This window comes from Pleurodeles waltl, chromosome 5 (assembly GCF_031143425.1).
Source record: "Pleurodeles waltl isolate 20211129_DDA chromosome 5, aPleWal1.hap1.20221129, whole genome shotgun sequence".
In the NCBI taxonomy this organism is placed as follows: Eukaryota; Metazoa; Chordata; class Amphibia; order Caudata; family Salamandridae; genus Pleurodeles; species Pleurodeles waltl.
The window spans coordinates 1736667051-1736684268 of record NC_090444.1 but is presented as its reverse complement, the minus strand read 5'-3'; the positions used below and the strand labels follow the sequence as shown (position 1 = coordinate 1736684268).

The 17218-nt window shown below is 41.5% G+C and overlaps 1 protein-coding gene across 1 annotated transcript in view; it reads left to right on the top strand.

Moving 5' to 3' along the window:
- Positions 1-17218, top strand: part of LOC138296725 (cysteine-rich venom protein-like) — a 206053-nt gene that overhangs the window by 55865 nt on the left and 132970 nt on the right. The window contains exon 4 of the mRNA XM_069236126.1: positions 3825-3938. Coding sequence (XP_069092227.1) covers positions 3825-3938 — 114 coding nt within the window. The remainder of the gene's footprint in view (positions 1-3824; positions 3939-17218) is intronic.

Here is a 17218-nt window from a genome sequence, read left to right as displayed (position 1 = left end):
ATCACACTTTCCTGCATGGTGGACATAATTCTGGAAAGCATAACGAATGGTGTTGCCTTATTGTTTTGACCTCATTCTGATTTGAGGCCTTTTTGTCGCTGCATTTAGTTTGACATAATTTTCTTGGCTAAATGTGGACAGGTGAAAAAAGCAGGATTGCCTGCCGACCTGCTGAAATGAGATTAAGGCCCTCATTCTGACCTTGGCGGCCTTTTCGCAAGACCGCCGAGTTACCGCCGTGGTGAAGACCGCCGACCGCGGCGGTATGCCGCTGTGCGTATTCCGACCGCTGGGAGCGTTCCGCCGGGAAACCGCCAGCAGCCACACTGGCGGTCGGCGGGAAAGTGGAGACTGGTCAACCTCCACCGCCACGCCAGCAGAACACCGCCCACAGAATTACAACCCACATAGCTGTGTGGTGGTCTTCTGTTGGCGGTGTTCTGTTGGCGGTCACCTCCCCATGGCTCCCGTCGCCTCCCGGAGGACCAACGCACAAGGTAAGTTGATCGTCCGTTAGGGGAGGGGGTGGGGGTGTGTTGTGTGATGTGTGCGTGCATGGGGGTGTGCGTGTGAGTGTGTAGAGGGGGTGTGTGAGTGCGTGTATGCGGGCGGGGGGTGCTGCTGTGTCTATGGGTAATGTGTGCAGTTCGGCGGGTGCGCATGTCTGCATGTATGTGTGCGGGTATGTGTCCCCGTTGTGTATGTGTGTGTGTAGAGGGTGTGTGCATGTCGGGGTGCATGTATGTGCATGTCGGGGGTGGGGGTGGGGAGGGGGTTCGTACCACCTCTGGGTGGTGGCAGGGGGGTGGAGGGTGTGGGGGGAGGACTCGTGGGGGGTAGTGGGGGGTGGGGGAGACCCCTATCAGTGCCAGGGAAGGAATTCCCTGGCCCCGATAGTGCCTACCGCCATGGTTCGCATGGCGGTTCCCAACCGCCAGAAACCGCGGCGGTAAGCAGGGTCATGATACCGTTGGCGGTCTTGGGACGACCGCCGGGCCGGAGTGCGCAAACTCCAGCCCGGCGGTCATGACCGCCGTGGCGGTCGGAGTGGGGAAGTGGCAGTCGATCGCGGCGGGGACCGCCGCGGTCAGAATGCCATTTTTTTGACCGCTGGTCTGTTCGCGGTCCGACCGCCGCCTCTCCGCCGACCGCCAAGGTCAGAATGAGGGCCTAAATGCAGACTTTTAAAGAGAGCATTGATGGGTCCTGTCACAAAATCTCCAGTCATAGGGGTTAGGGGCTGTGCAGGTAATTCTGTAAACACATGTGCAGTAGCATGCATGTGCTGCAGACTATAAGTCTCATATCTGCATTTCCAAGGAAGAAACTTTCTTTTGTTCTTAAAGAAAATTGTGCATAAAAATAAAAAAAATTCACTTGGAATAGTAAGGAGCAGTCAGTGGTCCACTGGAAGCTTCTATTATATAACACGAAGGTCAAAAATATTGCAATACAAAAATATCAAGTCAAAAAAATTGAAGGGAAAAAATACTAAGGCCTGTGTTTATGAGAAAGTGTCACAGTGGTATATTATAATACCTGGAGTAAATTATAAAAAAAGCTATAAAATTAACACATAATAAAATAGACAGAATTGTGCATATTAAAATTAGATAATTATGTTACGTAGTAATCAAATTATACAATTACAAAATAACAAACTAACATTTAATTAAATAACTTGTAATATAATGTTAATATGCTTTCCACCCTATCCCCTAACAAATCCAAAAAGATGCTAGAAAAATAAAATGAAATAACATTTCTTATATATATATATCTTACCAAATCAAAAAACTTTACCAAAAAAATACATGTAAGTAACAATAAAAAATTAACAAGATTTCATTTATGAATATGTTACCACTTCCTTTGAGATGATGGTAGCTAATTAATGGTTTACAACTGCAATTACAGTTGCAAGCCATTGATACATTCCAGACCAAATCCCGATTATGTCCCTTTTACTCCCCTTCCTAATTGTGATTCAGTATGGGTTAGTGAACCAAAAATGGTTTTCATCAAGAAGACAGTTTGTGGTTGCAATTGCTGTGACTTTTCAAATCGCAAGGTCTGTGATTGCAAAATGACTTTGTAATTGAAAAATGTATTTATATAGTGCTTTCTACCCTGACAAGGCATAGAACTGCTTTGTGGCAAGCAACACACTACTCTGAACTCCAACATCAGAGTTAAAAATTTAGTAGAATAGTGATACGTGCTTTCCCTTTTCCCTGTGGATTGGTTGTGGTAAGTGTGCTAAGTTAGTGCTCTTGAGTTCTCATGCTTTTGGTAGTGTTTTGATTGGGGATAAAATAACAGAAGTGGATTGGAAAAGGGAAATTGTGAGTTGTTATTGGGAGTAGTGTACATGCACACCTGTTAGTTGGGTAGATTGTTTAAAAAGAAGGGGGAACTTTAAAAAGGATATTTGGATGTTCATTGTATGTTATATTATGTGTATTTGTAAATAGCAAGAGTATCCTGGCACTGAGCAGTTGTGTGTGCCTCTCCCTACCCAGAGCAGGTTGGTTTAAGAAAAAAGGTATTCAGCTTCTTGAGCAACTCAAGAAGAGAGGGGAATGCTCTGATGTGGTATGAGAGGTTTCTGGGAGCTTGGTGGAAAGTGATACAACTGTTAATGTGGGGGGGGGCACATTTTGTAGTGCCTTGAATGTATGTATGTGAGGAGTTTTTAATGAAAATGTTTGTGTATTGGGCCATTGGAGCTCCGTGAAGTGTTGTGGTATGTGACTTCTATGTGGGAGGTTGAGGATAAGTCTGTCTACCGAGTTCCTTTTGAATTATAGTCTTCTGGTGAGTTCTTGGTTATTCCAGCATGGATGCTGTTTCCAAAGCCCAACTGGCTCGTGACTTGGCTATGAATAACATTTTTTCTGGTGCTGCTTCGGAGCCATTTGAAGATCTTCCTCAGCATCCTCAGGGTGTGGATGTAGGATGAAGAGACAGTGTTCACTTGTACAGTTATGTCCTGTCTGTTTTGACGGATTCCTAATTTCCTGGCATGGGTGGTGGGTGTGGGTCCGAATTCATCTAGCACCAATTGGAGTCCCCAGGTGAGGTGCTCGTGTTGAAGATCACTACTTCTGTCTTCACAGTGTTGAGCTTGAGGATATTGGCTTTCACCTAGTTAGCAACTTCAGCCATGCAGGTTGTGAACTTGTTTCTTGTGGTGGGCATTTTGTACAAGAGGAATAGCATGAGTTGTGTGTCCTTGGCATAGGTGGGGAAGTTGATGTTGTGTGCATGAGTGATATCAGCCAGAGGAATCATTTATGCATTGAAGATGAGTTTGTAGGCTTCCGAGGACTTAGGTGCCAGACTGACAGCTTGTGTCGTATCCATTAAGAAGCAGATCCAGCACAGAGAGGATACCTGAATGATACCTGAATGACACTTAGTAAAGTTTTAGTACCAACCACTGACCCCTGTATATATATATATATATATATACATATATATATATATATATATATATATGCCTATATGTACATTGAAGCAGCAGTACTTACCGGGTCTGACATATACATGGACATGGATGTTGTGGCTAAGTATACAAAGCTTTCTTCCACCTCCTCCTTAATTAATGTAATTTTACCCCTCACCTTACGTGTGTCAGTGTAGGTTGGGAATGTAATATTTCACTTGATCTTTAATATATGTTTTGTTTTGACACAGTGGCAGTCTAACTTGCAACTATTTGAAATTGTACTCATTGCTTTGCTCAATCCTCATTATGTAATTTAACACCTTGCCACTAACATCCACAGAGTGAATGATTTTCATAAAATTATCTATTTCAGAAATTATTGGTAAATTTGGACACAATGGACGGACGTGTTCAAAATGCTATTGTTGATCTAATGAATAACTTAAGAAGGAATGTTAAGCCAAAAGCTGCAAACATGCTAAAACTGGTAAGATTTTATTATATTTTAAAAACTTTACTTGAGTGCCATTTGAAGCATTCTGATGTGGCTGGACTGGGGTATCGAAATCAGCCATGACAAAAATACTCAAACCAGTCCCACTCCTTTCATCTCCTTGTGTAATCTTTTTGCATCCATCGATTCTTTCAGTCGCCTAATCTCTCTCTGTTCTTCTCTGATCACTTTCTATCTTCTGCTTCCCTCCCTCTCTTTCTCGCTCACTTGAGGTCTCCTCATTCCTGCTGTAGTTAACCTAGGGGAGCTCAGGAAAGTGACAGAGGAAAGAGAAGTGGCCCTGGGCTGTCAAACACGACCACCAAAGAGGAAATGCCCAGTGAAATAAAAAATGCCTGTCCCGCCCTGCATTCCAACTACCTAAAGCAATTTCAAGTTATTTTGGACCTGGCATACTTGGCGTGGCCTCCCCTGTCTTTTTTGCCTCTACTTCCCATGTTTTGAGTGTGTGCTGGTTTTGTTGCTTAGGGCACTTTACCACTGCTCACCAGTGCGAAACTGCAAGTGCTTCCTGTGTGAAAGGTATGTGTAATTGGCTTTTCCATGATTGGCACATTTGATTTACTAGTAAGTCCATATTAAGGTGCTCTAGAGGTACCCAGAGCCTATAAATCAAATGCTATAAGTGGGCACTGATTCTGCCACCCATATGAGTAGCCCTGTAAACATAGCTCAGACCTGCCACTACAGTGTCTGCATCAGCAGTTTTTAAACTGCCAATTTGACCTGACAAGTGTGCCCGCTTGCCAGGCCCAAACCTTCAATTTTAGACAGATAGAGATTGAGAGTTTGGGGTCTCTGGACACACAATTTAAAATTACATCTTTAAGTAAAGTTGTATTTTAGATTGTCAGTTTGAAAATGCCACTTTTAGAAAGTGGACATTTTCTTGCTTAATCCATTCTGTGACCCTGCCTACCTGTGTATTTACTGTCTGGGACAGGCTGAGAGTTGGGCTGTTCGTGGATCCCCACTAGATAGTGACACAAAGGGATTTGGGGTATAGCCTGCATATCCTGATGCGCCTTCTGGGCTAGACTGGAGGGAGGAGTGGCCAGTTACAACTGAAAGGGCTATACCTGCCTTCACATGATGCAATCTTCACCCCTCTGGTGTGAGTCTGGAGACAGGCTTGGGCAAGCAGGATCTTGTGAACAACAGGGAATTTCCTTTGAAGTTTGCCTACTTCAAAGGCAGAAAGAGGTATAAGTAGTGGACCCAAAACCTCAGATTTTTAGATTACTTCTGGATTCAAGAGGAAACTCTTCTAAGGAGAAGAGCTGAAGAGATGGAGGAGGAGCACTGTCCCTTTGCCTGTGACTGCGATTTACTGGGTTGTCCAGCAGTTACTGCTTTTTGCCTGAAAGAGGACAAAGGCTGGACTTTGTGGTATATTCCTGCTTGTGAGGTGACTCCAAAGGCTTGGACTGAGCTTGCCTCCTATTTTGAAGTCTCAGGGCCATGAAGGACTTCCTCTGCCATTACCTGGACTCTCTGTTGAGACTCCTACCCTGCTAAGTGGTGTCCACTCCAGTCCCTTGGCCCTTGAAAGATGCAGCTGGTGGAACAAAGACTTAAATCCACACACAGGAGCCGTGCGGGGAAAGTTTTGACTCAACACATGCAACGCGGATGTAAAAACAATGCACTGCCTTCAACATGGCTGAAAAATCGACGCCCCATCTGCATCACAGCTGGAAAATCAACACATCACCTGCATCGTATCTGGGAAAATGATGCAACACCCACTTGCGGCTGCTGAGAACAACGCAACCCCCATGCAGCGCGGTTCTCCATCACCGTGCATCCATATTTCACACACAACATTGCTGGGCGTCAAAATCAACATGAACCTGACTGGATCCGGGGTGCCCACCTGGAAATTGAAGCATAGCTCTCTTGCAGGAGAGAAAAAGGACGCATTGCCTACCCGACCAGAGAAGAGACAATGCATGGCCTCATTTACAAGTAAGGAATAAATGCATCGCTGACTTTTCTGATGCATGTTCACCCGTGCAGCTTTATTTTTTACACAAACCAGTTATTTTGTGTAACAACAACATCTCCATTGTTTTCTATGGAGTAAGCAGGAATTTTCTTCAGATTATCTCCATTGCCCTGACTAGAGTGAGAGTCCCCACTTGGGCAGAGTGCAAAATGACTGCCAACTAGACACCCCATTTCTAACAAGTTATGCATTACTTTTTTTTCAAAGTAAAGTACAATCATAATGGTCAGCTTCAAATGAGTGGTGCAGCAGTCTTTTCTTCTCCTCTTGTCCAGCAGACGTAGCCTATCCTTTCTGACTGCCATAAACTAGTGAATTACAGGTACTTTGTTTTTAATTCACCCAAGTGATGTATAGTTTGTAACACAAAACTCTATTTAAATTAAGTTTTTCATGCTTCTTGCGAGCGACCAGTCGATTAGGGTATGGAAGCCATTTTACTGTTACCGAGCATGGCAGCTGCTATCCCTAGCGACCCCTGGCACTGCCCTTGCACTTCCTAACTCAAAAGTTGCAAAGGAAGTGTAAAGAATAGGAGCAAAATGTAGCTCTCTAGACCCCTTCTTTGCTTTATGTTGCTCCACTGAGAAGGGAAACTGTAATTCCTAGTTCACATGTTTGTATTATGCAGAATAAATACACTATGAAGTTCTCGGGATAAACCTCAAATGAATTAGAATGCTTGTCATCCTCATTGGCACAATCAAAACAGCGGTGCATATCCGGGTAACAGAGTAGTTACAGTTTAATGGAGGAGATAGCATAAAATGTGTAATGACGTCAGCATGTAATGAGATAAAAGGATCGTGTATGGAATGTTGGGGCGTAGAGCAGGGAAGCTAGACAGCTGGATGTGCTGTACCTCTCTTTCTCCTGCTGTGGTCAAATCTTCCTACAATAAAACTTATATAACTAAGATTGGTGTACAGCAGTATTCTTACACTGAGTTACTTTAATTTAAATACTACTGCTGGTGTAGGTTGCATGTGAGATTCTCTTTTCCTTCGTGACAGGAGGAGAAAAGCAAGTCTGGCATACAGCAGACTAGCAAGTGTGTGGCTTTCCTGGCATTAGGGATGGGTCTGGCAGAGAATGATCTTGACTCAGGTCCTACTCCGCAGTGTCCGGTGTTTGCAATGTGAGGAGGTTCTCTTACTGACCTCTTTTCTCAATTCCAAGTTTTTAGGTTGTTTATGTGTGACATTTCTAAGCTTTCAATGTAAGTACGAGTGATATTTTACTGTCAAATGTATGGTAATTGGAGTGACTCATAAATAATTCAAAGTAATGATGAATAATGGAGTGCACGTCTTTGAGAGCCACACATATCACACAAAAACAGGCATATCCCTAAAACAAGCCAGTCCTATTGGAGATGCTAATACTTTTAACAGGATCAGCTAAAAGTGTAATAAAAACGATCTTGTCCTGGATAACTAGCATGGAAAGTGTTTCAAATCTGAAAATATGTGATTGTGAATTAAATATTACTAATATCTGTGAATAAGGTAGTGATTTCCGGTGTTTCTCACCCTATTCGCTCCTGTTCTAAACTTCGCAGTGCTTTCCTCTTCAGTCACTCACTGTTTACCACTTATGCTCTTTTTCTTCCCCAAATTTTCTGAAATTCAACATCTGAATATCTTACACATCGTCTCCTTTCTGCCCTTATGTCACCCTCTTCAGCACACACTCATCCACTCTCACTCTCTGCTCATCCGTAAACCACCTTCGTTTCTTTGAGGCTGTCAGTACCTCAACAGATTTGTACACCTCCTTCACAGACTTTCATATAAAATGGTAATTACAGTTTGAACATATAGGAACATTAATGAGCACTCTGCAGAGAGGTTCGATGAGCGTGTAGCCTTAATACATGTATGACCCACCGACAAGTGTTATTGTGAGAAACTCTCACTGCCTTAAGATTCAGCAGCTAAGCTTTCATTTGTGACCCATGATAAACACTTACTATAACATGAACTTACCTAGGCACCTATATTCGGCTTAGCTCCCAGCAGGTGTTGTACCGGAGTCATAAGTCTCATGAAAATACTACAGAAACAACATCACCTGGAAAATGAAAAAGGTCCTGTAGAAAGTGAAGTATGGTAAAATGTATTTCTATAAAGTTAGGTTTTCTGATAATGTTTAACTCTGAGGAGTCACCAGTGATGAAGTATTTTTTTAAAAATTGTCAAAGTTATGCATGATCCTGGGGCCGAAAAAGCCACTTAAGGCCAGAGCTCCAACACTGAGCCCGTTCGATGTGCACTAGATGCCGCAGAGAGAAGCCTGTCTGCAGATTTAGAATGACAGAGCGGAGTGCAGGTCATGGTGGACCCAGGGGAGCCCTACTGGAATACTCCATATGTTACAAACAGGGGAGACTCCTCTGTTAGGGCGGAGGAGTGCCCCCCCCCCCCCACCAGTAGTGGCAGCTGCAAAACCTTTAAAAGAAAATGATAAGAAACTTTTTTTAAAAACAATAATAAACTCCCCCTCAGAGCGCATGCGTATTTGGCCGGCTGTCTCAGATGTGTGTTTTGCTGGCAGGCTCCCAGTCTGCCTGGGAGCGCCCTGTGGGGCGCTCCCAGACAATCCTCTGAGCAGCGTCAGGATTGGCTGCAGAGCATGCTGGGAGCCTGTGCTTGCAGCCTGCGATGGAGTAGCAGAACAGCGAGTTAAGGTAGGTGTTTTTTCCTTTTTTAAATTAAATCAATGTTTAATGATCTTCCCAAACCCTCTCCGTGAGTCGCCCTGCCCCTTCTGCGCCCCACAAGCTGCAACTGGTTACAACAAGCCTGCAGTAAGTAGAGGTCTACTTCTAAAGGGAGGGAGCACCGCAACAAGGGAGGTTGGTTAGCCTGAGGCAACGCTTGACCTGCCTGTCGATACAGACGGGATAATTTAGGATTCCTTATAGATGTTGTGCTCTATACGACTACGCCTAGCTTTCTGCTCTCCAGTGGAGCACACACCAATTTAAATGAACTTACTAAGGATTGGTGAATAATATTTGGACTCAGAGATATCCAATCCTTTCCCAGGCAGGTTTTTATGATTCTGGTGGAAAATAAAACACTGGCACTTTCCACCTGCTCGAAGCAATGGGGGTTTAAAAGGGGCTACTGAGGAATCTGAGCATGCTTCTATCTGCCTGGGGAGGGGCATTTCCTGCTCCCCCACTGCATGGTCAGTCTGTGCTGATGTTTGCAGACTCTAACCGTAGAGCAGCAAAGGCAGGTTTGGTGTCTCTGGGTCTGGAATTCTCAAATCTATGGGCAGATTTAAGAGCCCCTTGCATAACTTTAGTGCCACCTTAGCATCATTTTCCTTATGCTAAGATGGTCTTTTCCCTGCGCCATATTTACAAAATGGTGCAATGCATGCATTGCGCCACTTTGTAACCCCTTGCATCACATTATGCCTGCGTCAGCCATTATGTATGCAAGCGGGCGTTCCCCCGTTAGGAGGCCTGAAAAAAAGGTGCAGTTCATTTTAAAAGTTTTTTTATATCATTTGTAATGCCTGATCCGAGCAGGTGTTAAAATGACACACCCATTTAAATCAATGGGCCTCCTTGCACTTTGCGGCACTGGCATCAAACTTTTTGACTCTAGTGTAGCAAAGCGCCACAATAGAGTCAAAAATGTTGATGCTATTGTTCTAACTACCGCCATGGTGTGCTGTATCTTAAATACGGCGTACACATGGTGGTTCTAAAGGGGTTCAGGGGGGTGCAAGAAAAGTGGTGCTGCTTTGAAGGCATCACCACTTTTCTTAAATTCTGCCCCTAGAGTTTTCAGACCCAATTATTCCAGGCTGAGACAAATTTCGGAGAGCACTGCCTTGCTGCTGCAGTTGTGGTCCATAATTGAGGGTGTCATTCACTCCTGCCATGCTGTACCTACTTTGGTTGGCCATGAAGTACGTAATGATGATGCAGGTGTAGCAGCTATTGTGTATGGGAGTGAAGCTTGAAGTCCTTGTGCATGTACCATGATTCAGTCCAGTCCTTATTGACGACTTTGCATCCTCCTACAAGTACTGGACTGAAATCTATCGCCCACACTCCCTCATCTGATTCCTACTCACAGAAAGTGTTATCAGTACTTCCGGAAAGAGATTAAGCTGACAGGGCTGGAGAGCTGCTTCACAAGGGTAGAAAATGAATTGACATGGTTAGAGAGAAAGGTAGTAAGATAAAGAGAAAAAAAGGAAGTGGTGGCAAAGTGGACAATGTAAAAACAGAAACATTAGGTTAGAGGGGGGAAAAAGGGAGAGAAAAAAAAGTAGGAAATAATAGTGAAGAGTAGGCAAAATTAAGTGAAGAAACATAATCAAATGTAGGGAAAGAAGTAGAAGGAGAAAACCAATGGGAGAGAGAACTAAAAAGTAGATGAAATAGGAAACAGGAAATTGAGAGAGAAGAAAGTAAATAACTGAAGGAAAAGAAATAGAGCAGAAGACAGGAAATAAAGAAAACATGAGTGAAAAAATATAGAAATGAAAGATGAATGCAAAAGAAAGCAAATAAAGATAGGGACATAACACTTAAAATGAAAGAAAGTAAAAGAAACAGGGCAAATGAAACGGGAAGAAAGGAGCAGAAATGACATACTGGATTTGAAAAAGGTGAACACATGGAAAAAAAGACAGTGAAGTGAAGAAAGGGATGCCAAGAGAGAGTAGCATACGTCAGAGAAAAAGATTTTGAGTGACAGCATAGTCAGAGCACGTTTGCATTCTGGCCACACTGCTGTGCTCTCTTTCAGTGTCAGTGGTAGGAACGTAAACAGTTGCCTGTAGGAGGGAACCAGGGTGCAGCCTTCTCTCTCAGATGTACAAAGGTCCTCAAAATAAATTGATGGACTGGCATCACCTCAGCTTAGTTAAGATAAGATAACTAGGATAACAGGATTGGTAGTTCCATGCTAAAGAACAATACATTTGTGTCTAGGTTATGGTTACATTTTACATTCAATAAACCACTGAAATTCTGAAGCAGTACATTCTTTGAGCATTACAAATAGGTACTCAAAGGGGTTTACTGGGTGTACTAAGGAAGACATTGTGACTCCCATCACAGATGACCGAGACTATAATATATATACCAGTGCCCTTGTAACATCATATCTTCTTTGTGAATAAGGGTGTATTATTCACGTAATCTAATGTTTCAAATCTTTCTAGACCTCCTGCATCTTGATGCTTTGACCTGCCTAATAAGTATTGTCTGAATAAAGAACGGCAACCCTGGAGTTGACGAACTCTCATGATTGATCTGTACACCTCGTCCATGACAGACAAAAGTCATAATCATGGCCTTTATTTCCTCAAATTACTATTTAGCAATGTACATTTATATATTTACAAGTACCAAATGTAATTTTGGCATGATTAGCATCTTCACAATAGTATGAGAATGACGTACTAGAATTACGGTAGCCTGGCTTATTTCTGTAATACACCTTTAACCTGATCTATCACTGTCATCAGATTTTCCTCAACCAATTGTTCTATTCTTTAGTACTCAAAATGACCAGGTACTTTATATTTCCTTTCACGCAGGAAGAGCATGATCCAAATTCCAGACCATTCCCTCTAATGTATAGCCTTTCAACTTGCAGTTTGAAATTTACTAAATCTCACTGAAAAATGATATTCTTCAAAGGATAGTAAAAGACAATCTGCATAAAGGCCAATTTTTTCAAACTTACATGTGTAAATGGGAAACACCAGAATACTCCCTACATCTTTGGGCCAGAGGTTCTCAAACAGTCAATGTGAAAGTTGGCACCTCTCTTCGGTACTTAAGTTTTGTGTTCATTCCAGCTTCTTTTGTAAAATACATAACGTTTTTCTGGTCGGTGTGGGCCAGAACAAACACTGTCTTTAAACAACTAGGTAACCATCATCAGTGTAAGACATTAAAAGTTTTTTTTCAGCAAATACATTGGTCTGTATTTTTCACATAGCTTTATGGCCAAACACATTGTGGCTTCAGATTAAGACATGGGGTTCCCCTATTCGGGATTCAGTATAGTCCAAACACAGCTAAAACGAATTTCAATAGGCTACACATTTCTATTGGTCAATCCTCCAGACATGCTGGCTTAATAGTAGAAGAACTGCTAATGTCCAGCTTACTCTTGTCTACTACGAAATCTGTGCGGGACATTGATTGAAGGAAATCCTCTATTTCACCATATTCAACTTTGAAATACGCTAAAATCACATTTTTTTATTCATTATTTAACTTAATGATCACTGTCTGAAATTAAGGATAGTAGATCGTTGTTTCTGGGAATAAATTCACTGTTTGTCTTTTAAATGTGTGTTCATGGCTGATTCTGAGGCCATTTACTCTCTCTATATACTTTTTGACTCATACCACTAATAATGCCAATTAATAAAAACATTTTCTGCACCACTAGACCTCATATGCTGTTAAACCCACAAATAATTATATATATATGTGATTTTAGGCTATACTTGAATGTCGGAACTATCAACAAGTCTTTCACCATATCATTGTGTATCACTTTTTAAGGTGTAAAATTAACACATTCCCAACATTCATATACATATTTTCTAGCAAATAATAATGAGTGGACGATTCTATTTCGATCATAGGCAAATAATATCTTTCACAGGTAATGAATCCCAATCATGCTTTTGTAGGTGAGACTGTGAATGTCACTCTTTCAGTGATCAAGAACTAGTACAGTTCTCAACAGGACCACCTTTACTAAATCCTGTAAAGATTTGATGTTGATTGTATTTCTATACAGTATATTGACAATATTGACACCAAAGCTTTCCTGTCACTAAGAATCCGATTATAGAGTGTCCATCTCAGAGGAATTTAACACAATAGATAGAGTTTTTTTAAATCTTCCTGAAAGCCAGAAGGTCTGTACTCTGCTTGAGAAGGATAGTATGCTGGTTCCAAAGTTTTCCTCTGGGACTTAATGGAATGGCCAACCTGCCCTGTTTGTGTAATGCCTCTGCTGGCCTGAATTCTATGAATATAATTATTTATAGTTGGTAAATAAATGTTTTAATCAGGCTCAAATATTTAATTTAAATTAAATTCTCTGTTCAATAGGAAACTAATAAAGGCCTAAATCGTGGTTGATTTTTCCCATTAGAAAGATCAACCACGTTTTACACTCCTTGTAATGTTGCTTTCTGCAGCCACCTACAACCTGTATGTGAGATTTACCAAAAAGGAAAAGAAAAGTGTCTTCTATAGAATTCATAATCATTGGAAGATGGCTGTGGAGACTGTGTCAATCTGTGGATGGGAATTAAGTCTGCCTTCCAAAGTCACACCCACACATTTTGATTTAGTTGGAGAAGAACCCATAATTTTTGGCTATATGGAATATTTCTGTTGATCTATGCTGCCCATATGCAAGGATCTCTGTTTTTCTTATCCATCTCAGGACATCCAGAATTCACTCATGGAAGTTAATTGCAGTGCCCAGTGCCTTTATCACATGCAGGGTTTATATTTGATGATAGTTGGACATACAGATTAAAAAGCAAGCATGAAAGAGAAGAGTCCTTGTGCACCCGCAGTGTGATGATGGTGCCATTAAAATAAAATTTTAGCCATCTCAGAACAGCTTTTATAATACATACCTTTATTAGGCAGTTCATTAAAATATTATGATCAACCATATCAAAAGCTGCTGGGCGGTCTAAGAAGATCATTGCCACCATCAGACCTTCATCCATTGTTTTCCGTAACTCATTAGTCACTACAATGAGTGCTGTCTATGTCTTCCAGTCCTGGAGCCAAGTTGACATTCAATTAGCACCTCCTTCTGCTCCAAGATCCCAAGAAATGTTTGCCCACCAGTGTGTCTAAGGTTTTGTCCAGTGCAGGTAACAATTTGATTGGATAACAGTTATCAACCTCTTTGATGGTAAAACACAATTTCTTAATAAAGTGATTATGATTCCCATATTCCAGGCTTGCAGAACAGACAATCATTAGAGCAGTTCTGCACAAAGCCTGATAGAGTGTCGAATGGGGCTCCTGGATAATTTAAAGCTGTCTCTACTGTCTACTTAGCCAGCAAGCTGAAGCTTTTCCATTTAACGTGTGATGCCCTAACTCACTTGTCACCCTATTGCCTAAGTATTAGGGCCTGGGCTGCTTCTATACCTGGGTTTATGATTTGAATTTTGAATTGGAAACATCAGAATTTGTATCACAAAGCTCTTGGGAGAACGATGTTGAAAGAGCTAAACATTTGGGATTGAGGGATGACTTTAACAACTGAAATAGTTTTTGGGACAGATTACCTCCTGTGATAGGTCTCTTTGATGAAAGTTGGATTCTTCCTTGAAAATTGTTATTTTGTACATCAGTTGTTTTTACTATTTACACAATAATCCTCACTATACACCACTATCTGTTTGTCTGTTGTTTAATTTTTCTACTTTTAGTTCGTCGTTTAACTAATCATAGTTAGAATGAATCATACAGTGTCTGTATGTGAACTCCAAGAAAAACAAGGTGATAAAAGGAAAAGTGAATTTAATTTTAGCTACTGGTGGTTGCTCAGGATCACATTTCATTCAATCACTTTCATGAAGAATGCCATGATTGACAGAAAACAGCCATATAGAAAAAAATCTTTGTGAAAAATTGGGTTGTTGATTGAGTGGTGTGTAAAACCTGCTCCAACAACAGCCAGGCTCCCTATCAAGGCGAACCACTCAACCCACTAAATTAACTGTGCTTAACTCTTTGGTAGCTTGGCACAAAAACAGTCAGGCTTAACTTACTGCAATGTGTAAAGTACTTATTGAGAACACAAACAGTAAGCAGAAGCACAACACAAGAAAACTCGCACAAAATTTAGGAAAATAAAGTAAATTGTAATAAAAATACATGACACCTAAACAACAAATATTCAATCAGTGGAAGCAGAAATATGCAATTTTAAAGCTGAAGGTCAAATAGCACAAAGCGCCAAGTGTGAATATCAAGCTACACAAATGAGACAATGTCACACATTCACACTGACTGCGATGGAGCACAGGGCAGATACAGGGACCAAGTTACCCCAGCTGAGAAAGGTACCTAAAATCCTGATTGCAGAGTGCTAAGCCATGTAGCGTTGGTTTGGAGAAGCAAGCGAGGTCTGCTTCTAAGATAAGTTGTGCAGCAGTGGTTCCTAGGAGCTATGGAGGCTGCGATACAGGTTTGCATCAAGGCTGCATTGTACCTCATTGGTTCTGGGAAAAGATGCATTGAAAATGCATCATACAGAGGTGACTCTGATGAGCTGGGCAGGCTGCAATGCAGGCTCGTGTCGAGCCTGCGTCAGTTTTGATGGGATCACAGCTGGGCCGGGACAGCACCTTTAGCCCCACTTCCATGGCTCCAGGAATAAAGAGGCACCACTTCGGGGGTTAGGAGTCACAACTGGCAGGGTGAAGGGTTTAAGATGGTTGGAGCCTTTTCTGTCTGTGAGGCTCTGACTAGGAGGCCAGCCAACTAGCCCTTGGAGTCACCCTGGTAGTCCTGAGTTGAAGATGCAGGTCCAGTCATTTTATCTCAGGCTGCAGACTAGCAGGGCAGCAAGGCAGTTCTTCTTGCATCAATGCAGCACAACAGTCCTTCTTCTGTGTCTTCGTCAATTCCAGAGGTGTAGTGAAGAGTGAGTTTGAGGGTCCTATTTTTTATAGTGGATGCCTTATTTGCAGTAGGAGAGGTTTCAATAGATTCTGCTCGAAGTGCTCTGAATATCCTGCTTCCCTGCCTTGGCTCCAGCCTGTTTCCAGGCACAATGGGTTAATGTGACTTTCTTTGTGCACAGCGAGGGCAGAGCCTATTGACTTATAAGTGGTCTATGCACAGCTCCACCCTGTCGTCCTGCCAGTGATGGCCCACCCTGCCAACCTAATCTCTCTATGGTGTAACTGTGTGGGAGGATTATACAAAGTCAACTGCCAACTACACCAAGGATCAGGCTGCAGGCAGCAAATATGGCAGGAATATGGCAAAAGTATAAAAATAACATTTTGAAAATACTGACTTAAAATCAAACCTTAGGAAAGTAACTATAAGGGGATTCCCTGAGAGAATAGACATAGCTCAAACAGGGAAAATAACCAATGTAGAGAAACTACTGAAAGAGCTACTCGAATATACATGAAGATACAATGATCTTTAAGAATGAAAACACTGTAGTTTATGATGATTGCAACCTTATACAGTAAAACCTATTATAGACATATGATACTAGGCTGCTATAATCTAGTAATTGAACACAAATCAAGTTGATCCTATTATATATTTGGATATTTATTTTATTTTTGCATGATTATGCTAACATAAAATTTATAAATATCCCTTTGAGGAAAGACGATAATGAAAAAACAGAATACCTAACTCAGACATACCACATACACACTAAATAAAACAAAATCGTGGAAAATGTTATATATACAAGTGAAGGGTTTACATCAATACAGCTAATCCTAATAACAAAATAAGACTAAAACAATTCTTTAATGATGAAAATATATAAATATTAAATCTTCTAATACAACAATAATAATAGTAATCTGATAAACAAAGGAAATACTAATGACGTGGCTCTGTCGAACTGGTACCGTGGGGACCGGGGGCCTACGCGCAATTCGGTGTTTTAGGTTGTTATAGGTCACCTTCTTCAGGGCCGTTCCCAATGATACTGTTCACCAGTAGTCTAATCTTAGCAGCCGAATCTTCTAGTCAATTCAATTTTGGATTCTAGATATAATTTTTGATAATGTAGTCTGGGTATCTTACTTGAGGAGTCTTTTTATAGCATTTTTGTGATATAATTGTCTTGATGGCTATTTCAATCTCGCTAGAGGGCGTGATAATGCCAATTGTTTTGAAAGAAGACGAACTGTCTGAAATTAACAGGTTGTAGTTGTTCAAATTAGATCCATATGTTTTTTTTTTGCTTTAATCAGAAGTTAGCTTTTTAAAAATGTAATAAGTCAACTCAATGTTATCCTATGGGAGAGGTAGGCCTAACAGTAGTGAAAAACTAATTTGTGTGTTTTTCACTTTCAGGATTTGCTAAACCTTAAAGTACATGTCCAACCTTGTAATTACAATGCACTCTGCCCATAAGGTTGTCAAGGGCCTATCTTAGGGGTTACTTATTTGTAATGAAAGTGAAGCTTAAGGCTTGGAAAGGGGGTTATTTTGCCAAGTCATATT